The following is a 26308-nucleotide window of genomic DNA, read 5'->3' as shown; positions in this document are numbered from 1 at the left end:
TCACTATCCGACTTTGTAAACCTCCATAGTGTGAGTGTGTGTGTGTGTGTGTGTGGTGGGAGGAGCGTCTACAGGCACTCCTCTAGCCCCGCATCTCCTCTCACTTGGCCGGTGTTTCCTCACAGTCAGCGGGTTTCTCCGAGGCGGTGACCTCCATCCGGACAAGATGCCAGGCGACGGGTTCACGATCAAGAGCCGCATCAGGAATTTACTGCGTTCCCCGTCAACCAAGCACAAGAAGAGCAGCAGAGAGAGTCTCACCAGCAAGGTATTTAATCACATATATCCCTCTTTAAAAGTTCAACAGATCCATCATAGGTGTTGTGCATTGATTATCCATCAAACAGCATAAGAAACAGGTAGACAATGTAACATTTACTACAAGATCAACACTTTAAGAGGAAAAGTTCACACTCTTTATCAAGACACACTTTATAAAGTGTTCATTTGGTCCCACATTAGCATGAATAAACCCTTTAATAATGCTTTATAGATTAGTTATAATCCATTAATGATAACAACTTTTGGGTAGCCAAAATATTCCTTTGAGTGGTTAGACTGTTTTGCACCAAGAGTTTATTTACTAAAAACTTTATAAAGCTTTTATTAATTAGAACTCAAAGTTACAACCAAATAGAATATATAAACCTGGCAACCCCAAATTTGCTCCAATTAATGGTTTTATCTCACCTATGTAGACTAATAAATTATATATTTAACATCAATGAAGTCATTGGTCCGAACTTTTTTTATAAAAGGGGTCTATTTTATAAAGTGATAGTCTTATATGACACTAATTACAAAACGTTAAGCTTGAAGGAGTTGGATTGATCATCAATATGCTTTATATTAATCGCTATTAATATTTCATATGTGTAAGTAGGACACCACAGACTCAGATGCATTTATGTTCCTCCACACTAATCAATAACCTTTAACAGCTGATTTATAATGCCCAAGACAGACGGACAGACAGACGGACAGACAGACAGACAGACAGACAGACAGTCAGACAGACAGACGGACAGACAGACAGACAGACAGACAGACAGACGGACAGACAGACAGACAGACAGCATGTCTTGCCAAGTCTTTTGTCACATCTTCTGTTTGCTGACTAGATTAAACCTGATCTTACTTACTTATGATAATATTATCTATAATACATTTGGATTTAAAACTTCTCGTCGTCTGCTGAACAATAGTTTGTCACAGAAAAAAGTAAGTACACGTAGAACAAATCCAATGTTTTAGTGCAGGTATGCACAAACTAACATTACTTCAGATTACCACCAGTGAGAGGCAATAAACTGAACCCAAGATTACAGAAGGCATGTGTTGGATGTTTAGAGTTATCCCCCAAAATATTCCTCCAACCAAAGCCATTAAAACTCCTGAAAATCCTTTTGCTCTTGCTCAGGGATACATTTTATCAAAGTGTGTTTCGGAGCATCTTGAAACAGCACACAGTGGATAATGTGTTAATGCCTCTTTAAGCTCTCTGCTTTTTATTTAAGACAGGAACCTTTTCATTTTTATTAAGTTTGTGGATTCCTTTTACAATGCAACACCCAGTAAAACAAATGTCATACATATACAAATATGTATAATCAAGTTTTGGTCATCACATTCCACGGAGATATTTGATTTTACATCTTAAAAGTGACATGAAAGTCTTATTTAAAGGACACATTAGTTGTCCTTTTAAATATCGTCCTCACATTTCACATTTCTATCTTCGATTAATTGACTAGGGTGATTAGTTACATCACTGCACGCCTTGAGTCCGGTATTTATCCCTCCGTTAGCCAGCTCTACTTTCACTTCTCTCTGTGATTAAATCCTAAAAAAAAGAACCTGCTGTGTGTCTCTACAGGTGACTTTGGAGAAGGTGTTAGGAATCACAGCTTCAGGAAACAGCGGCCTGGCTTGTGACCCCCGATCCGGACTAGTCGCCTATCCTGCAGGGTAAGAGGAGACAATGTCTGCATCCTTATCTCGCCATCTGACCTTTGACCTACCAACGCTCCATGCTTACCCCGTTATATCTGCCTCACTCAGACGTTTAGTGTGCAAATTTGTGTGTGTGTGTGTTATCTGTGCATTATCTCAGAGCAGCTGAGTAGGAGAGCTCTGTGGGCTTTCTCATCAGAGAAACTCCAAAGCTTCTTTTTTATCCTACCCCCGGGGAGGCTTCCTTTGACTCTCTCAGTAATGTAAAACAGCGTTGTGTGGTATTGTTAATTCTGTGCAAACAGTGACACTGGCTGTGTTAACTTAGCTCAGTGCAGAATAAGAGAAATGTGAGCTGCAGGTTGAAGGATTTAGATTCAGCGTTGGGTTGAAAACAGACTGTAAAAACCAGAAACAGCGCACTGAGCCTCCTTTGTTTTCTTCTCAAATCTTCTGACAAAGCTGTATTAATACTAAGAAGGTCAATGGCTGTTTACAGTATTGTTGTTTCACGGAGTGCATATTTGTGAATGTGCATGGTATTTCTGTTCACATAATGTGGCCTTGTATATGTGTGTGTGTGTGTGTGTGTGTGTGTGTGTGTGTGTGTGTGTGTGTGTGTGTGTGTGTGTGTGTGTGTCTGGTTCTCACCGAGATTTCTGGAAACACATCTGCAGTCTCAGTTTAAAATCTGCACAAGCTGTGGCACCAGGAATGCAGTTTCCTGGTGCTTTCAAACAAGTTGTGAATAGGATGTTGTATTAGTAGGAAGCAATACGGTTATGGCCCGATTATTTGAATATGTTAAATAATAATTACATAAGAAGGAGATGAACCATAGGGGGCAGGATCCATACAGTTTAATTTTATACTGCAATCTTAAAAGATTATTTTGACTTCGAGAAATGCACTTAGAAGACACAATTCTCACGTCTTTATGGTAAATTTGAAGCTAGTGCCAGAAGCTATGACCGGAAGCCGATTAGCTTAGCTTTAGCCTGAACACTGTAAACGGGGGACACAGCTCGCTTGTCTTTGTTCAGAAGTACTTTACAAACACCACTAACCAGAACCTCTCAAGCTCATAAATGAACTTGTTAATACTGAATAATTTAACAATTATATTTCAAATTTGGTCTTTTGGCTGCTTTTATTCTACTGTTCAGAAATGCTTCTAATTGGCCTTCAACGGTTTTGTATGACCCTCCTTTGTAGCAGTGTTTTATTTTTAATTTAGTTCAGACCACCATGGGTTGTCCTTGCAGTAATATGAAAAACAGGTCGCTGAATAGTGTTTATTCCAACTGAAATAAGTACATTTCAGCTTACTTCTTTACATATTAGTTGATATTAGATTAACGCAAGCTATGTGGATTCCTGTGTCCGAGCTTAAATGTTTATAAAGTCATGGTTTATAATCCGTAAGTATGTTAAGCAATGCCACAAGTATGCACTGTTCAAGTATTTGTTGACCTGAAAATGTATTATTTTCCACTTAGCCATGGACAATTGTTTGAATTTCTTCCAAACACATTGACTTAATGAATTAAAAAACACTTGAAAGTTGGAAATGGGGTTTTCATAGATCATATGGTGAGTTCTCATTCTGTTTTTCCTTGTGTAGGTGTGTGGTAGTTTTGCTGAACCCCAAAAAGAAGAGACAGCACCACATTATTAACACGTCAAGGTGAGTTGAACACAAATACAACCTGCATTTAAACGTTAAACTGTCAAAGACGTGAGTCACAGCTGAACTGTCCTTTCTCAATTTCCCTCTCACTTCTCACAGAAAGACCATCACAGCTCTGTCCTTCTCCCCTGATGGCAAGTACCTGGTCACAGGAGAGGTGAGTCTCCTCCCAGTCAATCTACTTTATTCTTTGGCTGTGCAGTTATCCCTTTTTCACAAATTCAACCTCTTTCCGGCTGCAGTAGTATGAGAGTATAAGGAGTAAGCATTATTGAGAATGACCCAGCAGGAGGCAGGCCAACAGTCACTTGTTAATGGTGATCATGCAGAGCGTATTGTAGAAAAAGGCCCTAGACCGTGTTTCCCTCATGTTCCGCTGTAAAGTGTCAGTCAAGAGTCTGCAGTTATGTTGTAGCTACACGGTTTGCTTCAAACACAGCACACTATCTTAATCCGCCCCAGCCAATCAAAGCCGATTAAAGACTTCTGTGTGTAAGTGGATGAGCACGCAGTAGTTGCCATGACAGCAGAGACTAAAGTTCAAAAGCCCGAATGCCGATGAGGAAAGTCTGTTCTGGGTGCAATTTAAAAGGAAACAAATTAAAAGTTTTGTAGACTGCCACAGTGCATTATTTGAATTATTCAGATTTTTATATTAAACTACTAAATATACAAATTTACAGGTTGATCTTCCAGTCCAAATGTTAATATCTTCAGCAATCTCAGAAGATTTCTTCAAAGCCTTTAAAGAGGAGAACAAAATTCTTGAGTGAATAATCTGATAAGAAACACACGTTCATTCACAAAACAGAAGCTGATTTACATGGAGGACAGGCGGGCAGAAGACAGGCATTTTTAACACGTCTTTTTTCAATGTTTAGTTGAATGTCATCCATTTTCAGCGACCTTGCTGCCCTTCCTCTCACATTCCTCTTAACTTTGACCTTTGAAAGGTCGCCCTGCCATATTAAATTTAGAGGCCACACAAATAGCCTGCTGACCTTTTGATCCCTTACAGAGAATATAGTGAGCAGGTCAAAGAGTAGAGGACGGAGAGGATAATCTCTTAGAGAGCTGCATAGACTGGACTGGGAGCTTACTACTCTGTGTTGTTGTACTGGATTTCAAGAATGTAGACAACAAAACCAACACAATATAGCACTTAGACATAGGAAGGAACCCCTTTCTTTAATCAACAATCTCTTTCTCTCTGTCATACTCAACATCCCTCTGTTCCTTTTCACCAGAGCGGTCACCTGCCAGCGGTCAGACTGTGGGATGTGGCGGAGCGAAGACAAGTGGCGGAGCTCCAGAAGCACAAATATGGCGTCTCCTGCGTGGCATTCTCCCCCAACAGCAAATACATTGTCAGTGTGGGAAACCAGTACGACATGATGGTCAACGTCTGGGCTTGGAAGGTAAAAAGCCTCAAAGCCCACAGTCAACTCCTCTTGGCGAGGCTGATGTCGTTAGGCCATGTAGACACTTTATTGTGTTTGTGGTGCGGGCTAGAAGGCATTTAGCTTCTATCTTTTCACATACACACTCCTTGTTTTGTTAAAGGAATAGCTCAACATTTTTAGGAAATAAGCGAATTTGCTCTCAGCAGCTGGTCAGCGCTGCTTTTAGGGGGGAGAGGAAATGTAACTTTTTGAGATATCAGATCACGCCGTTTTGCCGATCATACCAATTGCAGACGATCATCAACAATCTATAATTGGTAGATACAAATCATTTCTATTGTTTTGTTATAGCAGCTGATATACAGGGCTCTAGACTATTTTTTTTCACCTCTCAAAAATGATTCCAACCATCCTGAAGTAACTGCAAACCATTAAAAGTTCTGAAAGTTATCCCTTAACTTTGTCAAAGTCATCTATAGTGATTCATTTTACAAAACACCCAATTCAAATGATTTTAATCTATTCGAGCATCTCGCCAATAAACACATTTTACAAGATTACAGTTGAACGTATCACGATATCGTTATAATTTATAAGATAGTAGCTTAGCATACAGACTTGAAAAAGGGCGCCAAAGCTAACCTGGCTTTGTACAAACATTAATGCTTTGTTTTTGAAATGTCTTGTTTTCTTGCAGAAAGACGTTGTTGTGGCTGCCAACAAGGTGTCCAGTAAGGTGACAGGTGTGTCTTTCTCTGAGGACAGCTCCTACTTTGTAACTGTGGGGAACAGACATATTAAATTCTGGTATCTGGACCGCTGCAAAGCCAGCAAGGTAATCTGTTATGACTTTTTTTTATAAAGTTTGTGTCTTCAAATGTTAGATGAAACTTTGCTTTAGTCATGTTTCGAGCTGGAGTCTTAAGACATAATTCTGAGATAGTTTCTCATAATTATAAGATAGTAAATCATAAGAGATGTCAGGTCATGAGATAGGAAATCATAATTATGAAATGTCAAGTCATGAGATAGTAAGTCATAATTATGTTTCTACTAAACAGTTAAGTGGGAGTTTGGTTTTGTCACACATTTAATTGTTATTTTGTTGTCAGTGAACTTCACACAGTTGTCTTCAATACATGTCACACATTCTGGTTTCTTTGATCCATTGCTTCTTATTTGGCTTTTCTTTGTTTGTTTTCACACCAAGAAGCTCTACTTTTTAAAAGAAAGAGACACAGAAAGGAAAACATCACAACACATGCATTTCGACATACGCAGATATAAATATGTTTTAAGCGTAAATGTATCCAGTGTTCTGCTTTCAGTCTGAGCCTAATCATCTTACTCCCACCCCTCTGTGGTATTTAGGCCAGCGCTCCGGTCCCCCTGCTGGGCCGCTCCGGGCTGCTCGGGGAGCTGAGGAACAACTTCTTCTGTGACGTGGCCTGTGGACGGGGCTCCACATCCGACTCCACCTTCTGCATCACTTCCTCCGGCCTGCTGTGTGAGTTCAACAGCAAGAGGATGCTGGACAAGTGGGTGGATCTGCGGGTGAGTGGCTCACAGGAAGGCTTCCAACAGTGACAAGAGGTTGTTTGGGCTCTTTAGCTACCACTACTCTTATGAATTATTAATCCCACTTTGAAGTGATGCAGTCGATATTGATTGGGCTTTGTCATTCTAACTAATGTGGGTGCTAACATTCATTGCAGTGAAATCTCAGATAGCGTGACTCTGTCTGAAGGTTAAAAAAAATCTGCCTAACAGCAATTATGAAGCTTACCAAAATTACATTTTTGAGTACACATTGTGGATTTAGGTGGATTTTTTCTAGTCTTTGTGCTAAACTAAGCTAATAATCTCCTGAATGTAGCTGAAAATGGTATCGATCTTCTAATCAAACTCTTGGCAAGAAAGTGAATTCCTTAATCTGGAAATATTTCTTTAAATTATTGTTTTTTGTATGTGTATCTTTAAAATAATGTTAGTGCCGAGTACTTAAGCAAAGGTTGCAACCCTCTGCTTTAGTACTACTTTGTAGTTAAAGGCCCCTTTTTTAACCGCCAAAAAAATCCTTTTGCTGCTAACTTCTCCTTTATGATTGACATTGATAAGCCTAGTTTGAAAGCTTAAGTGGTGTCGTGGCATTTATTGCAGATTTCTTATTTTAAAAGTCCATAAAGACTACGCTGCTGGTTATAATAGAACATGCATTTAGTTCTTTATTGAATCAGTAGCGGTCTTCAACATTAATGGAATATTTCACTCATCTAATTAACCTTTAGCAGTGTTAAATCTAAAGTCAATTCATGTGTTTATTACTTAGTGTTGTACAACCAATAGTGCTCATAGTCCAGTGTCCAGCTGTGGTGTTTAATCAAGAGGTGAAGATGATGAAGGTGTGTGAGTCCAGCTCCTGCCTTCTGTCAGAGGATCAAAGAGGGATTAGCACCTGGAACGAGGAACAGAGCAGGATGTGTTTGGAAGTATTCCAAAAAGGACGCTTTTATTTCTCTCGTCAACCTTCTGTAAGCTTTATCGTTACTGACATTCAGGATTGTTTGGGACTCCCCTAAGCTTAATTACTAAACTACAGTAGATTTCTAACAGATTCTTCTTCTCCAGGATGCTCATTTCTGAATGTTAGAGCTGTGAAATGAGCTGATGTCCCTGTTTGTTTTTGTGTCCTGCCTTGCAGACGGGCGTGGCCCAGACTCTGTCTCTGTCTGAGGACATGATCTTCTGTGGCTGCGCCGATGGAACGGTGCGATCCTTCAGGCCTGTCGACCTTCACTTTGCCGGCACGTTGCCGCGGCCGCACCGGCTCGGCTCTGACGTCACGGCCTTCACGGAGGCCAGGTGAGGAGGAGCTCAGGAGTAACACAGCCTTTTGTTGGCAGGGATCCAAGGCAGGATCAAATGCTCTCATGTGGCTCTGTTTCACAGTCTAAAAAAACTCCTGAACGTTTCTACCTAGAGCTCTAGTCCAAATCAATAGTGCAGCATTTTAAGCTCATTGTATGTTACTAAACTGTACCACATATGTTACAACTCAAGCCAGAGATATGATGAAACTATTACATACAGTACCAGTCAAAGATTTGGACACACCTTCTCATTCAACTACTTTGAAGAATCTAAAATATGAAACATATTCTGGTTTGTTGAGCATTTGTTTGTTTACCACATAATTCCATATGTGTTCCTTCATAGTTTGGATGTCTTCAATATTAATCTACAATGTAGAAAAAAATAAAAATAAAAATAAAGAAAAACCATTGAATGAGAAGGTGTGTCCAAACTTTTGACTGGTACTGTATACACGGCTCAAAATCACTGAAATTACTTAAAAAATTTTAACTATTGTTCTGATTTCTTTATGATTCAGTAGACATACATTTTGCAATTTCTCCACTGTCTTTATGAGCAACATTGCTGATTAAATTATTCAATAGGCCTTTCCTGCCCCTGGTCAAAATGTATGACTATTTTTAGAAAAACATCTGCTGATATACCATTACCTTTTGAATATGTATTCCAATCTCATTCCCATCAGCCACCTGTTTTCCACCGAGACGGACGGACGTTACCCAGACACCATTGCTGTAACCTATGACCCCGTCAGCCAGTGGCTCAGCTGTGTATATAATGACCACAGTCTGTATGTGTGGGATGTGAGAGATGTGAGCAGGGTGGGGAAGGTGCACTCTGCCCTCTTCCATGCTGCCTGCGTTGGGGATCTGGAGGTAAACGAGGGAGTGATGCACACGTTTTTAACCACAGCTACGCATGCAGTGTGCTTCTAAACAGCACCTGATCCAGAGTGTAGTAAATGATTAATCAGTGGATTAAGTGTTGCATTGACTGGGCTGCTGATTCAATAACATCCTAGAGCCACAATTGGGCAGCTTTGGGCAGTTCATTTCTCTACTGAATCCAGGACCAATTTGTAAACACTAAGTGGATATTATTATTAGATTTTTGGTATTGATTTACATTAAGAACACTGTATACGCTAAATATATGTAGTTGCATATATATGTGTATGTCTGTATATGAGTATGCATGCATGTATGGTTAGGTGTATATATGTTAAGATATGTACGGCTACTAGCTACAATATTAATACGACATTACTGCTTACATTTTCATCAATGCCTTTTTTTCAGAGGTCAAATGTTAGGGACTGTTTTGTTCTGTTAAAAAAAAAAAAAAAAAAAAAAAGGCTTTATATTAATATTACACTTTTACTTGTGTGAAACTTGCTTATCATAAAAGTTAATTTTGCTGCCGTGCTTCTGACTACACTCATGAGGATGTAAAAGCTTTTCTAGATCTTATTCATTCAAAATGAGCATTTTCAAACATGCATTTGAAATGTAAAAGTACCAGAGCTAAGTATTACATGCTCCATAGTGAATTTAAATCAATGGCACGGTGCTGGAAATTCTAAATAATTAATATTCCCCTGAACTCCCTCACAACTAGACACCTTCTCTCTTGTCCTTCCTCAGATGTTCCCAGATGTTCCCGGGGAATTCGGTGCCGGTTTATCATCAGGTGCATTCCTTACTTGCTCAGCTGACAACACCATCAGACTGTGGCGCATGGACGACAGGACGCAAACTCCTTTTCATTCTCAGAACGTCCTCAGCAGTGTGAGTTTATCAGAAAACATTAACATTTCAGAAGCACAAAATCCTCTTTGTGATGGGTTGTATCTATATCCGTGTCATTGCTTTTGCAGGATCTCCTGAATATAATCTACATAGATGGAAACACCAGTGCCTTGCAGGATCCAGAGTGTTTGACAAATATGAATGCGGACAAACAAGGAGACGGACAGACAGCTGAAAGCAGGACCGGCATCAGGACCATCTGTGTCAGTCCAGACGGCAAACACCTGGCATCTGGAGATCGCAACGGGATGCTGAGGTAGGACAAGAAGGCTTAAACTGACACTGATAACTGACTGAGGTGACCTCCATCCAAAAATAAATGTTTAATTCATACTCCACAGGGTTCATGACCTCTGCAGCATGGAGGAGATTCTGAAAGTGGAGTCCCATGATGCTGAGATCCTCTGCCTTGAATACAGTAAACCGGAAACAGGTAAGCGTGTGTGTGACTGTGTTAGTGATTATAAACGATGACATGCTTGAAGAACATCTGGGCGTCGGCTGCGTGTACGACCATGTGATTAAGTTGTCTTGTTGCTGTCAGGTCTGAAGCTGCTGGCCACGGCTAGCAGGGATCGTCTGATCCATGTCTTGGATGCCGAGGATGACTACAGTCTGGTGCAGACACTTGATGAGCACTCTTCATCCATAACAGCCGTCCGCTTTGCTGGTGAGCCGCTCGAGACACTGTCAACATCTGACGGCTAATCTTTGCTTAATCCTCGCTTTCATCTCCATTCAGTCCCCCTCTTTTATGTCGAGCTTGCAGCTATGCTTCTTTAGATAATAGATGACTACTATACATGTGTTAGATGGAGCTTTGTTTGTTTAAGCAAAGTCTTTTTCTGTTGTTTGCATACTTTGGATTAATTTAGTCTATCATTATTTTAATCTTCTATATCTCAAGGCTTTTCCTTAGATTGGAGAAAGATGTCATTTGTAGCTGACGGATGAGCAATGGCATCATTTTGTTTGCATTGCATTTTCAGGCCTTAGTAACTTCTTTTTAAAGTATAAAAAAGTCCTGATTAAATATTTGTCTTTGTTCTTCAGCCAATGACAACAAGGTGAGGATGATCAGCTGTGGGGCAGACAAGAGCATCTATTTCCGAACCGCACACAAGGTAAGACACGCCTGAACGAGATGCAATCCGCCAGCTCCCGCCATCCAAACATGTATCTCCCCACAGGTAGAATCTGTTGTAGAATATCTAATAAACACACATATGTTATTTAATGCTTGTTGTTATCTAATAATCTAATAACTTTAGATGAGAAGATCAATGTCACTCTCACGTCTGTACACTAAATATATAGCTGGAGCCATTAGCTGGTTAGTTTAGCTTAGCACAAAGACTGAAAACGGATGGAAACAGCTAGCCTAGCTCTGTTCAAAGGTAAACAAAATCCACCTTTCAGCACCTCTAAAGCTCTCCTAATAATACTTTAAATCTTGTTTTTTCAATCAAAAGTGACCTTTAAATAATGAATTATTGCATAATTAGTAATATAGTTGTAGTTTAAGTATTCCCCAAAATTCTGATAATTATTTCTGGCCATAAATAACTCAATGAGGAGCCAATCTTGGTTCAGCATTCTCTGCTGCTTCATTGCTTTTGACTAAAATGAACTGTTAATCAAGTAATTCCTCACACTAAGGAATCACTTTGGAGCACAACATTAACACAATGTATTTAGCTTCTGTTGTGTATCGTCTGTAAAGCATGTACCATTTGGACTGCAGGTTGTATTCTTAAGGAGACATCCTGCTGCATACTCTCCTCTAGATTTGCTTCGAGGTCACTGGGGCAATTTTCTGCTCAGTCAGAGTTGTATAAGCTACAACATTCTTCGTAAACTTAAGACACGATTCGGGCCACGGCAGTGACTCATTACGGTTTGTGGAGCACAATAAACAATGGATTGTTAGTCTTCAGTTAAATCTCATTTATAGTGTTCATTTTATAAACTTGTTGTGACAGGCCTGTGCTCCCCGGAGAACGCAAATGAGCATCGTCTGTGCCGTCTCTTATCGGGCTCTTTGTTTTTAAGGGGTTCTGATTGAACCATAATAGTCTTTTTTGACCATGAAACATGGCCTAAAGTATTCATTCCGCCAAACTTAACTGAGACAAATACTCAACGTTTTTCATTTCATGCATATCAACTATTTGTTTATACCCACTTTAAAGATGCACTCAACCATATTGATTTAAACTTATCTTTGCAACTTTTAGATATCCGAAGGCAAAGGTCAAGTTTGCTATTTTTCTTTCCAAACAATGTTACGAGCTACAGCAGACTTCCTTCTCAGCACAGACCTTCCGTATCACGATGAGATCAACACCTTCATCAAGCTGTGTGACAGTAACTCATTTTAAACATCAACAACACAAAGGAGATTGTCCTTGACCGTGAGCCAGTAGTCATCAAAATCCAGAGAATCATTCAGGTGTCCTTGGACAAATACTACCGTCCACATAGACAACCTACTTTGATCGAAAACACACATTGACAACCCGTGCAGCGGGCTGGAGCACAGACTTGAGGCTGCACAGAGTGAGCAGCCAGATCATGCTGATGATTAATCGGTTCAATCCTAGAGAGAGTCATTAGATATGGAATCACAGCATTGTTTGGCAACCTCACAGAGCAACTGAAACTGCCAGCTTTCACAAAGCAGCTTTGAAGGTAATGGGGAAGAAAGACTATGAGCCCGTACGAGCAGGGAGTCATGAGACAAGCAACATAATCATTGCAGACTCTGAAGATCCCCTCTTCTCTGAAGATGAACCTCTGCCTTGAGGAATACGACTGTGTGTGTCAAACTGAAAATCAAACCGCTTGAAGCTCCTCTTTTGTTCCAGCCTCCATTGAAGCTGCTGAACTCTAATACTGAATCTTAAATACAAAAGCATTTTATAACTTTATTTCTGCAGTTTTTTTTTTTTAAGCTGTCCTGTTGTCAATGTCAAATGTATAATCAAATGTCTTTCATGTTTTGAGTTGTTTTCATGTTGTTTTGTGATGTTTATTTCCTCTCATGGGCAATACATTTTACTCTACTCTACCTTTCTTTTTGTTTCACAGACTGAGAGAGGAACAGAGTTCAGGCGTTCTCACCACACGGTGAGGAAGACCACGCTGTACGACATGGGTGTAGACCCCACCTGCAAGTACGCCGCTGTCGGCTGTCAGGACCGCTGCATCAGGTGAGTGCGTTGGCATTTGTGTATTTGAAGGTCCATGAGGTTTGCAATGGGAAACAGAAACTAATTTTCTTTCCTTCTGACTGCAGGATTTTCAACATCAGCAGTGGCAAGCAGAAGAAACTCTACAAGGGATCTCTGAGTGAGGACGGAAGTCTGCTTAAGGTAACAAGTTTGTCCATAGTCTGTACTCCACATGCCCTTTCCTCCTTGTATATACAGTGTATTGACTCTTTTGTCCTCTGTCCTGGCAGGTTCAGCTAGATCCGTCAGGTCAATACGTGGCCACCAGCTGCTCCGATAAAAACATCAGCATCTTTGACTTCTACACTGGGGAGTGTGTGGCCACTATGGATGGACACTCTGGTAACAGAACACACAGCTGCACCTCACATACACATATTTTATGATGTCAACCTGAGCTGTGAGTAAAAAACCCTTTTAAAGCAGCAGGGAATCCATCACCTACAATGAACCCTTTACCTAAGTCCCGCCCCTCGAACACAGACTGGCCAATCATAGTGTAGCATCGTCTAGCCCCGACCAGCATCCAACAGCTATCTGGCTCTGCTCCACCGACTCTCATGCAATGGTTTACGATTTCTTCATGTTCAGGCTGGTTTTATGGATTTGGAGCTAGTCATGGTTAAACGTTATGTAATAGTCAGGAATAGTTTTTTTCCTTTGTTTTACTGTCTTCTGTCTCAATCACCATGGTGATGTGGTGGTTCACTTTTACACTGTGATCTGTAGTCTTTAGCTTCTGTCTTTATCTTTTTAACCTGTTTTCACTGCTGAATCAGTTTGGCATCCTGGAAATATTCTTGTATAGACCATTCTATCTCATTCTCTGAAATCGCTTTTTCATTTTGACAAACGTTAGATGATGTTCATTCAGGGAGTGCAGTAAGTGACAGTGTTGTTCTCCATGACATCTCATAGCCGGGCTCTGCGAAGGGTCAATTGTCAGAAGCCATATTTTTTGTTTTGCAGAGATCGTCACTGGGATGAAGTTTACCAACGACTGCAAGCATTTGATTTCTGTGTCAGGGGACAGGTGAGAAACAGTCCTGTGTGTTGTCCTACTAGTGACTCCATTGGATTAACGTAGACACCAGTCCATGTGGAGTCTAATGGAGACAATTAGAATAGTATAACAACGTTGTATTTCTGAAAAGATAACAAACATTAGTTCTCTACTTATAATTAGATATCTTATAACAAGGAGACATCCAAATATGAACAGCGCGCTAGAATAAAATTACTGTAGATAACCAGCAGTTGAGCAGCAAATTAAAATCATTTTTTTCGGCCTCTGCTGCCAGAGGAAATGAGGGGGGGAAATGTGTTTGCAGACAGTTTTCTCAATAGTTGAGCTGAAACCAAATGTTGAATTTTTAATGCCTGGGTGCTTTTATCTCCCAGCTGCATCTTTGTGTGGCGACTGGCTCCAGAGCTGACGATCTGCATGAGAGAGAGGCTCAGTCAGCTCCGACGAGACCCAAACGCTCCGCTCTGCAAAACCCCCGGGCTCAGGTGATGATTCACACCAAACTCTGACTCCTAAAGGACCTTCATTAATCACATTCATTCCATAAACCCTCATGAAACAGTTCGAAGACTGCCAGAATGCTCACATGATCCTCATCATTTTGACTCTGACGGCAGGCGAGAGGTGTATAGCGCCCCCACGCTGGGAGGTCTATCCTCTGACAGCGACCGTGAGCACGAGGAGGATGGAGCAGAGAACGACGACCCAGAAGACACTGCAGCCAATACTTCCTCTGACAGCAGCCATGGAGAGGAGGACACAGGTACTGTCTGATTATGAACTGAATAAAAATACAAACACAGTGCGGCCTCGAATCCATGTTGTCTATTTAAGTGCAACCCCTTTTGTTTTAGAGTGTCTGCCATCTGTAGTAATCCTGACCCTTTATTCTCTCTGTGGAGTGCAGCTTCTGATTAAAAAAAACAACAATCCAGACATCAAACAAGTATTATTTCATTATTTTTGAAGCTTCTGTGTTCTTTCATACAACAGGTGGTTCAGATGAAGGACAGGACTGGGAGCTGACAAAGGTTGGTGGTTTTATTCACTGTGAAAATACTTTTATCAGTTCAAACAGTTTAATGCTTTTGTATTAAAGGTATTAAATGGGAAGAGGATTGTCATCGCTCTATCCAGTCATTTTTGCGTCTTTTTATTCCCATAGAATTAAACTGGGCAGTATACACGTTTTCTAAAGAACAATGTAGATTGAATCATAGTGACAGAGTGTGAAGAATAGGATAAATGTTCTTTTTCACCAGTTTAAATGGCAGTCCATTATAATTCAGTGTGTGTACTATTTTTCTTTTGTGTTCCATTTCATTTTGCTATTATTATTTCATGCTAAGTACATTCCATTTATGGGAAAGTACAATACCAAACACCTAACAATACACAATGTTTCCCTTTAATTCAGTTCCTGACAAATACTTCACAGTTATTATTGACAGCGTGTAATAATAAGTAACAGCTTTACTCACTTGGGATGGAAAGCTGATGAGCAGTTCAGCTGCTGCGCCACTCTACTGTCTATCTTAGTTTTCTGTCAGCTCGTCAGAAGGACTGAAGTGGCTTAAGGATCTCGGGCTTCACTCCACCACACATGAGATTAAATCCTCTGTGATTTACCGCGGGGAGAAATACCCTGCTGAGTCTTAAAAGTGATAAAAAGCTAAGTGGAATTCAAAGTGGGGGCACTAAAAACTAGATCACACAACCTCATCTAAGATGTGTATATCTGCGTATAAACTGATACTTTTAGTAGTTGTCAACTTTAATATTCAGAACTGCTGTTTTTATATACAGTATATTTATTCCTGCATGCTGGCAACAGCCGTGGCAGAAGGCATTTAGTTTTTCGAGTTGTCCTTCTGTCCACCTTAAAATTAGGCACAAACGTCCACCTGGACTCAAGGTTGAACAGATTAGATTTTGGAGGTCACAGGTCAAGATCACTACGATCTCAGGTCCGCCTCATTCTCGTGATATCTGAGCCACACCTTATGGGTGTTGAACTGATCAGAATTGGTGGTCAAAGGTCACAGTAACCTCACAAAACACTTTTTTTTGTCCATTCATATGTTCATTTTGACAATTTTAGACAAATGTCTACTACAATAAAATTAATTAGTGATGACATTTCGAACAGACATGGATGTAATCTCTAACATGACATGTTTGGAGGAGGCATACATTCGAGAGGCTTTAATTCTAATTCATTTTTCTTTTACAGTAGAAGTCGTGGTTCATTGTGTCAACTTGTACATCCTTTCTAGCACGGAGCCGTCAGCCAGGACCCACCTGACTCCTCTAAACGTCCTCGGAGGCGCTGGTCTCATCGTATGGGCACCCTGGAGCTGATGGTGAAATCCATGCTGGACCTGAGGCAGCTGGACACCTTTGCCCCCAACAAAACCCCCGCATGCCCCTCTCACGACAGAGAGAGACAGAGCACGTCCAGCCTCCAGGAGACCATGGTATGCATACATCTACGTCTAATGGAGACAAAGAGAGGATCCATGTGTGTGTAATTGCTCTGCTAAGTCACCTCATTTTCTGCAGCTGCAGTTGGAGGAGAGAGCCAAGAGGCAGCGGCCCTGGCTTCATGATGACTGGCTGTCCTCACACACATCCAAGGGCACCAGGGGGACTGACGGAGCCGTGCTGTACCCTGAGGAGAGCGAGGGCGCTGCGAGTCAGCAGGGCGGGTAAATCCCCACTCAGTATACATGCTTTCACTCCGGCAGGCACAATGACACTGAAAGGGAACAAAAGTGCCTTTTCTATTCTTGGTTTCCCTCTCCGCCCGCGTTCCCTCATTGTTTCCACCCCTCTCTGCTTTCATACGCCAGTGATTACATGGTGAAGGAGCAGCACTGCAGGATGCAAGGGCGAGGGATCCGCGGTGAGAGCAAGGAAAGCCGCAGCCCGGACAGTGCCTGCTCACTGGGATACGGCAGCAGCAGGGACTCCAGCCCTGATCGTGTCCTGGATGGTGAGATCTCACTCTGGTGACAACAGTAAAAGAAACACAAATGAATACTGTCAAAGCAATACACAAGAGTGATTGAGATTCATTTCTAATAATATTTACTTTTGGTAGAATGAAAACAAAAGGACACAAAAAGTAAAGATTAGTATTTAAAGCCACTTCTGTAGATGAGCGTTTCTGACTTTAGCACCACCCAGTGACACATTCAGAAAAGACAATGTGACAGACATTAAAGCATGCTTCTCTCCTGCCAAATCACAAAACAAAAGCTAATGCCCCAAAATTCAATTAAATTCAAATGAGTTTCTTCATTTTAGAAGCTTAAATCATAGCACATTCCTACACATTGCTGCTCTCAGTGAAGGTTTTTCTTGATTATCTTCCCTTAAGACTAAAGTAAGCTTGAGTGAAGGAGACTAATGTTTAAGGAATAGACATCAAAGTTACACGTGTATGCGACATATCAGTATTTGAATCTGTCTGCCATTCTGTTTCAAGTCATACATCTTTTTTTCCTAAAGTGTGTCAAGTGCTGCTTTTTATAATGAAAAGCTAAAATTCACATGAAAGCCATGATATCCCTTCAACATACAGTAAAGCTGATTCCCGCTGAGAGGGATTTAAGCACACAGAGGCTCAGATTTCCCTTCAGTTTCAGACCTGATAGGAATATGTCAAATAATACTACCGCATAAGCCTCAGTGTCCTGGCTGGTCATTTCTAAAGGATTATCTGGTTCCTGCCTGCTGTATGCAGTAGATGTATGAAGGTCAAGGAGGGTTGTTTCTCCTCATACCTTTTTTTTTTTCCTCTTTCGCTTTCAGATTCTGCAGATGTGGAGTCCCTGAGCCAGGACAGCTCTGATGAGGAGCATGAAGAGAGGGAGGAAGAGGAACAAAAGGCAGTAGTGACGAGTATGGACCAGGCTTTGAGGACGGTGACTGATACTGATGACGTTGGTCAAGAAGATTTCCTCAAGCAGAACTTTGAGACACCGGAAGAGAGCTGCAGCATGGGTAAGAGGAGAGGACAGACACTCACATGTTACCATAAGAATGGTTAGAGCATAAAGACTGTGAGCACAAGGAAACAGCACCTGTTTTTTACCTTGGAAGAAAAATCCACCTACCACCTACCTTCCTGGAGTCTGGGCCAATCAGCCTGGGAAACTGTTAGTGGCTCCTGCTAAAGAAATTGTCCATAGAAATACAATAGAAGTAGAACGTATATTGAACTGTTTTGCGTGGTTATTTGACCTGTACAAAAAAAATGGTGACTGCTGGTGTTGGCAGATGAGTGTGTGATGCTGTTAAATTTGATTCTATCTCTCTGTTCTTCACAACGTTACTACTCCAGTGCTCGTTTTAGTCGTAACTGCAAAACTTCACCTCAGTGAGTCCGACACTTTGTGCTGCGTGGGTTTGAATGAGAATGTCCATTCTACTCTTTTTCTATTTCGGCACAACCCACCGTAACAGCACTTGTTTCTACACTTTAGGTTTATATTTACGGATTAAAGAAATAATGTTAATTAGTGAACTAATGAGGGTGGATTTTTTTTACCCTTCAGATAGAACCCAAACTAGCAGTCTGCACTTGTTTCCTGCCTGTAAGCTATCTGTCTCCTGGCTGTAGCTTCAAATTAAAGAGATATGAGACTGGTATTTATCGTTTTAATCTAACTCCGGGCAAGAAAATTAATACATTTAATTCCCAAAATAATGGACTGTAGACAAGTAGACATGCAGACAATATTAATGAATCTTTCTGTTTCACTTCCTTTTCTGTCTCTGTGTCACTGTTTGTTTTTCTCTTCCCCTCTGCCACTGTCTCTATTTGCCTCTTTATTTTTTTTCTAACGCTTGATGTTTGTCCACAGCCGAGCAGAGCAGAGTCCCTCGGCTCAGTATGTCTTCACGCTTCCTGGCCAGAGGACATAATAACAGGTACTGTTGACCAGTGTGGATTCACAGCTATAATTACAAACCCATGTGGAATCACGCACACTGCTCTGCTAAACCATCTGTGTACCCTCCCGATCCAGCCGCGCTGTCAGTTTTAAAATTACATTGTTATCCATGTTTGAGTCATTCTATGTGTGTAGGAAGATTTTTGTTTAAGATTTAAGATGTTTACCTGTTTTATTTGTAGTATCAATAATTGTGCAGCAAGATATTTAACTACTTCATCTGAAAGAAACTGATTAACATGATTTAACATTTAAGATATATGCTTATTTGCTTTCTTGCAAAGTTGACATGACAAGATGGATAGCCTTCTCATGTCTGTATGCCAAATATGACGTTACAACGAGAAGCTGGATATCTTAGCTTAGCACAAAGGATGGAAACAGCTCCAAAGCTCACTAATTACCATCTGATATATAGTTTCTTAAACATGTACAAAGACTGAAATGTTAAATCAACTATTTTACTGGGGGGTATGTGCTAGAGTATTTATCGACCAGTAACTTCATGCAGTCTCTGCTGGTTGCCTGGCAACTGCTCTTGTCCAACAATTAACCCAGCACATAAGGCCCCCCATGGAATCGTTTTCATGCTTTTTTTTTGTGCAGATTTAACAAAAAAAATATATAACGTGTTAATTAGTGAGCTTTAGCTGTCTTTGTGCTAAGCTAAGCTGAGTGGTTGCTGTCTGTAGCTCCACGTTCTCAGCTTAGTCTTCGGTCATTTCCCAGAGTTCAACTTTAGTATGACAGATTTATTTAAGTTGTTGTTAATTTATTTACATGTTCCCAATATTATTGTTTAATAAAATGCCACTCTCAAGCCTGTACAGCTAAAATGTAGTTACAACCGGCAACTATTTAGCTTAGCTTAGCACAAAGACTGGAAACAGCTAGAATGGCACTGTCCAAATGCAGCCTGTGGTGGAAATTTCCAATACAATTTACTATACTAATACCCAATTTGTACTAGTACTATCTATGTCCCGAGATGAGTCCCAATGAGCGTTGAAATAATGATCAAATGACAAATGAAATGTCCTTGCGGTATTTTATTTCTTTGCATGAAAGAGCCAGAAGTTTACAGAGTCACCGGGAGCCTGCAAAGTACTGAACTCCCGAGTCAGGCTGCTCACCCCTCTATATATGGGAGCCGGGGTGGCCAGGCTCAGTTCTGAGTAATGTGTCATGGAGGGGGTATGAAGAACAAAAGGGGTGCATGAATATCAAAGAAAAGGTAGAAAAACAAAGGAGAGGAAGAAGACCAAAAGGTGGGTATGAGTCTCAGGTGGGGAGGAAGGACCAAGGTGTGAGAGGGCCTGGTGGGGGCATGAATGACAAAGAGGTGAAGGGACATAAGGAGGGGGGGGGGGGGGGTTAACATCTCCACACAGTGTAACTTAACATACAGAGAGACGAGGTTCTCGACCTTTAGAGTACACATCATAGTACATTTCATTCAAAACCTTTAGAGTAAAATCTTCACATCATAGTACATTTCATTCAAAACCTTTAGAGTAAAAAATCATAGTACATTTCATTCAAAACCTTTATATACTTCCAACATACACTAATATAATTTTCCATTACAAGCCTGATGTAGGATGTGGCTTTTCCCAAAATGCCAATGCTAAGTTCACTAATAGGCATGTAAGAAAAGTTCATTCTAAATACATTTTCTGCTTTAATGGGGATATGGAGCTGGACAATTTCTTGGTGGAGCACAGTAGTAGAAGGCTAGATGTTTCCAGTTTGCAGTCTTTGTGCTAAACTAATCTAACCAGCTGACTCATCATGTTATATCATTGTATATTTGCCTCATCCTATCCCCTCCTAACCCTGTGGTGCCTTCTCTCACTGTGTAGGAGCACACCTCTTTTTGCCAAAGTGCACGGAAAGGAACAAGGCAGCCGCTCGGCTAAGCCCCCGTGTCAAAAGTACGGCCCTTGATGGAAGATAGCCAGAGCAGAAACACAGAGGACAAGACCCCGATGTCCCCCGGCAGGATCGAGGGACCAAAGTAAGAAGAAAACACAGACAAGGAGCTGAATGGGGTTTATTTATAGACAAGTGCTGCTTTGGCAGGCTTTGATTAATGAATCATAAATGCAAAAGATCAAAAAAGGTACTCTGTTTGCATAAATAAATGATTCCTAAACATGGCATTAATACAAAATCATACATACTTGACAAAGAGAAGATTCATGAGGTCAGACCAGGCCGTTTTGTTTACACTGTTTACAACCACCACATTTTATAACAAACTGTGGTGTTACTTACAGAGTCATGATGATGTAACAAAAATGTAGCACAGACGCGAAGGAAAACAAACATAAATCAACACAACTGATATTTACTTTGGCTTGTTTTTCAGAATCAGCTTTATTGGCCATGTATGCGTACCAATACAAGGAATTTGACTCCGATTTTTCCCGTTGCTCTCAACTTACATTTACAGAGTACAAAATACAATAAGGGAGGCATAAACATTGAACTACAATGTACACATATAAATATAAAAATATATATATACAAAAGTATGTCTACGAACATAAAACACAACAACAATGGCAATGAAATGGAGTGAAATGGAGGTAATAGTGAAATAGTTTTTGACATTTTTGCGACTGATTTCTTGTGTCTGCAGTGATCTTAAAGCTGCTGTGTTTCCTCTCAGCAGGCTTGAGGCTCCAGACAGGGACTTTGGTTCCCTGAAGAAGAGGAGGACTTCAGGGATCCACCTATGGAGGACGTTCAACCTGCCGTCCAAAGCACCGCTGCCGCTGGACAGAGCCACATGTTTGCAGAAATCTCACTCTGTCCAGAACCTGTCCTCAGAAGGTACATTTCAACCCCATTCTGTCAATTTATTTTTATTTATGTGGTGCTGTTTCTGTAATATTTAGGTTTGTATTGTGCAATTTAAATGCCTCAAGAGTGTATTTAAATGTAATTTGCATGGAGATCTTCTGTGCAATATTCAAAATAAGTTACTCAGACAATAATACATTTATATGATGTAAAACTAAAAGTAATTCCTAACAATTTACAATTAGATTTACTTCTGTTTCTCAAACAAATCTCCACTTCCCCTTTCCCCCCAGCTCCTCACTCCCCTGTGCCCTCTAGTGACCGAAGGGAGTTGCGCAAGAGACCTCAGCAGCTTCTCCTGACTCATGACACTCCCAATCCTTCCTTCCACTTCTCCTCACCCTCCACCGGATCACCCCAGTCCCCCGATTCCCCTCTGCCTTGGGAGAGCCCCAAACTCAAGCCCCACTCCTACATGAACCCCACCGCCAGCTCCATGGCCAAAAGCAGCCGCTCCACCTCGCTGGGAGACGTTATCCAGCCGGGCACTCCACCTTCCTCCCCTCACTCTCCCAGGAGCAGGAGGTCATGTGGGGAGATTGAGGTCGAACCACCACTTCTCACCTCGTCTCCCGTCCCCGCTTCACCCTCCGCCGTCTCCCCAGCATCATCCCTCTTATCTAGTCCTGTATCAAACAGTCCCTCCCCAACAGCTGCAGTTTCATCCACTCCGTTCGCCCAGAACATCCCTCCCTCCCGCATCCCGCTTCCCAAACAGCCTCTCAGCCCTCGACGCAGCCTCTGCCTGGAGGTCATGCCGAGCTTAAGTTGTACCAGAGAGCCGGCGGGGTCTTCTACTCCCAACAGTGACGTCACACCGACACCAGGACACAGAGGTTAGACAGCCAGCCATACACTCTAGATGTCACATGCAGTACCAGTCAAAAGTTTGGACACACCTTCTCATTCAATGGTTTTTCTTTATTTTTTTCTACATTGTAGATTAATATTGAAGACATCCAAACTATGAAGGAACACATATGGAACTATGTGGTAAACAAACAAATGCTCAACAAACCAGAATATGTTTTATATTTTAGATTCTTCAAAGTAGTTGAATGAGAAGGTGTGTCCAAACTTTTGACTGGTACTGTATAAGCCGAAAGTAAAGAACTAAAAAGCAGCGTGTGGTTTTGTGTTCATCTTGTTGTCTTCAGCAGTGAGCAGACATCTGTCTTTGGATCCTTCTTTGCCGAGTTCACTACCAGTGAGGCAGAAGAGAGACTCGGTTTCAGAGAGGTGCTTTTTTTTTTTTTTTAAAACAACATCATAACATTTCGTTTCATGTTGTTTGAGAAGTTTTTAATAACTTACAAACATTTCCTCCCAGTGCAAAGGAGCCATTACAGGCGGCTGCAGCCAAAGAGTGCCCTCTGGTGCCTGAACCGACCCGCACATCGACCGCTGATCCCCATCCAGGTCTGGACCCCCAGAACTCTTTTATCAACCTGTCCGTCGCCGCCGTTCCTCCTCTCCATCACTGCGTCTCTTCACGCTGCTGCTCGCCCTCTGGCCTGTCTGTCATCCTGCTTGTCTGTCTCTCGTTCCTCCGTCTGTCTCTGAGCTCTCCCACTGTGAGGACGTGGGTGATTCCACAGTGTTGAAGTCTGCTCTTATGGTGGATTTGTTAGAAAACCAACCAAGATTTTGTGCAGCAGGCTCAATACTCCACTTATTTTAGAAACCCTAATCGCTCTTTGCTATAAAAACTTCCTTCCTCAAGACCTTTTTCTTTTGTACTCCTTATGTCATTTATTTCATGTTTCCACACAGGTTTTTCTACCACATAATCAAAAAGAAAGATTGTAGCAGAATTTGTACACATCAATGATCCCTTTTGATGATAAATAATAATTGACCCTCATTATGCTGTGATATAAAGAGCCTCTGCAGATTGTTCTCCTCACATTGTTCACTTGTGCAGCAAATAAATGTGTCTAATAGAGTTCAAATGCTGAGATGAAGCTTAAAATAACTTCTTCATCCTGTTTTTAAAAACACAAAATCCATAAATGCCAGTAAGTGATATCCAGTCCACATTTGTACCTATTTGTAGGATATAAACGGTGAAATCATTTCATCTCAGTTCCACGGCTCTCACACAGTTCCTGCTCTTTCTGTTTTTATGCAGCAGCCTTTTTTTCCGATAGTTTCTCTTCTGCAACCAGGTTTTTCCTTGTTGTTTAATGTTCCTCGACCCTTTGCTCAACATTTACCGTGTGACTCTTTCGCTCGATAGCTTGTGTGTTTGTGTGCAAACTCTGTACAGTATGTGTGTCTTTGTGTCTTTGCCACATGCTGTTCTGTACTTGAAAGAGTCCTTCCTTCTCTCTCTGCAGATCTCTCCATCACCTTGGAAACTTGTATGCAGGCTGTTACGGAGCTTCACAGCAGTCTGAGGAAAGCCGCCGTGCTCTACTCTACGGTCAGTGTGTTAAATCGAGATGGGGGTTAAGAGAGCCTGAAAGGAAGATATATTAAGAGGAGAGATAAAGAGATCATTTCCTGCCTGTTAAAGCTGCCCCTCTCATATCCCTCTTACTGTCATAGATTGCCTGTATCGATAGACATTACTGTTATTAGTTTTGTCTTTTTACATCATGTTTTAATGCACCATTTGTCTCAGTTAATTTACCTTTTGGGATTTTGCTCCTTGCACATCTCATCTGTGGGGAAATCCACACATCTCTACTTTATTAAAGAGCTGAAATAGTAATGGAGTAAATGGAAGCGATCGACATAAAGCTGCAACTACTTTGATGACCCATTATGTGTTTGAGTTATTTTTCTAAGCAAAAAGCACAAACATTTGCTTGTTCCAGCTTCTCAAATGTGGGAACGTTCTGCTTTTATTCGTCTAATATGACAGTAAACTGAATATTTTGGGGGTTTTTGACTGTTGGTTGTACAAAACCAGTCGTAGAATAGTAGTAGTAGAATAACGACTACTCATGTCAGGAGCATATGTTGCAGTATTTTGTAGACAACTGTAATCTATTAATCTAGAGAATAACTGACAGTTTCACCGCCGATGAAGACAATCGCTTGTTGCAACCCTATTTAATTTATATTCTCTTATTTCACAAATGGAGTTTCATCTATAATCTGATGAACATATCAAACAGGGACAGATATTTACAGCTTCCTTCTCTGTTTTTTCATTAAAACCAGATTCTACAAAGCGACCAACAACCGAGTGAAGATCAGCAAGAGATGAGGAGCATCCTGTCCGAGGCTCTGTTCACGGTCAAGGCTGAGCTCGACTCTCTGCCTCCCCCCACCTCCCAATGTGAGGTGCCCCGAGTGGACCAAGGGGTCAAAGGTGAAGGAGAGAAGGCCATGGCTCTGCTGGAGCAGTACGCTGAGCTGCTGCTGAAGTCTGTGGAGAGGAGACTAGACAACAAGACGTGAGGACATGGACTGATTTATTTTTTGCCCACGTGTATCTACACATACACACACACACACACACACACACACACACACACACACACACACACACACACACACACACACACACACACACACACACACACACACACACACACACACACTGTGAAACGCACACTTGTTATTTGCACAAAGATCTTTTGGATCTTTATTTATGGACTGAATGCAGGTGAAATGAGAAAGCAATGAATGCTGGGTATTATGCACTGAGAAAAAGTAGAGTTTGCCTTATTTTTCATGTTGCCATAGCTCTTCTTTGTCTGTTTTCTACTTTTTAAAATCAACTTTTATGAATGTAATGAATCAATATTGTTATGAAGGGAGACACCAGATGGACAGATGATGGAGTTTCACCAGGAGGAAGTCAAAATATGTGTCAGATCCCTGCAGCAGTAAGGTTATAAGGATACAAATGTTAAATATGGTGTTACAGTAACTCACATAGGACTATTTAACTCTAATAGGTTTATGCTCTTGGGTGATATGAATGTGCTCAGCAATTTGTTTGCAAACATTTATGTTCTTCAGGCCAACTGAACTAGATTCATTTAAAGTGTTCATCCTCTGGGGAACAGAACCACATATATTTCATGATGATTTTGCTTGAATTTTTAATACAATTTAATACTTTTTAATACAATCTGAGGCTGAATCGTCCACTGAGAACCATATAAACATCCATTTTCAATCTAGCTAGCGATTAAGACATTTTGCTGGAGACCAAAGTGTTTGACAAAACTGAGATCAGCATCCTTAGGCCGTACTGCTAATAGGTTAAATCTGGTTCTGTTTTCTAGAGTTGGATACGTATAAGTATGATTAAGTGGGAGTTTAGAGGAAGTTGAGTAAATGTGTGAGGATAGAAATGGTTATTTTTGAGGTATGAGGTCAGTGTCAGATGACGGACCTGGGAAGATATTTTTGTTAAGGCTGTGTAATTAATATGTAATTTGTGCCAATGGTGTCTCCCTATTAGCAGAGTACTGTAGCTGTAAGTTTTTCCTTTATGTGTATCATAACTTGACTTTTTTTCAATGTAAC

At 41.0% G+C, this 26308-nt stretch overlaps 1 protein-coding gene across 1 annotated transcript; it reads left to right on the top strand.

Annotated features, from left to right (window-relative positions):
* Window positions 1–166: 166 nt before the first annotated feature.
* On the top strand, window positions 167–25228 carry LOC129107252 (mitogen-activated protein kinase-binding protein 1-like). Its single transcript, XM_054618688.1, is given in 34 exon segments — window positions 167–268; window positions 1877–1968; window positions 3578–3640; window positions 3743–3800; window positions 4891–5061; window positions 5744–5881; window positions 6418–6600; window positions 7748–7908; window positions 8606–8795; window positions 9564–9707; window positions 9797–9984; window positions 10070–10161; window positions 10273–10398; window positions 10782–10852; window positions 12819–12940; window positions 13027–13102; window positions 13192–13303; window positions 13931–13994; window positions 14363–14473; window positions 14606–14751; window positions 14982–15019; window positions 16265–16465; window positions 16551–16696; window positions 16841–16983; window positions 17805–17996; window positions 18860–18926; window positions 20812–20873; window positions 20876–20966; window positions 21624–21787; window positions 22051–22653; window positions 22975–23056; window positions 23148–23236; window positions 24157–24242; window positions 24989–25228. Coding segments are annotated over 34 exon segments (4614 nt in total).
* The last annotated feature ends 1080 nt before the right edge of the window (window positions 25229–26308 follow it).

The sequence above is a fragment of the Anoplopoma fimbria genome, chromosome 18 (assembly GCF_027596085.1).
Source record: "Anoplopoma fimbria isolate UVic2021 breed Golden Eagle Sablefish chromosome 18, Afim_UVic_2022, whole genome shotgun sequence".
In the NCBI taxonomy this organism is placed as follows: Eukaryota; Metazoa; Chordata; class Actinopteri; order Perciformes; family Anoplopomatidae; genus Anoplopoma; species Anoplopoma fimbria.
Note: the sequence above shows the minus strand (reverse complement) of the source record. Positions and strands in the feature narration are given on the sequence as shown.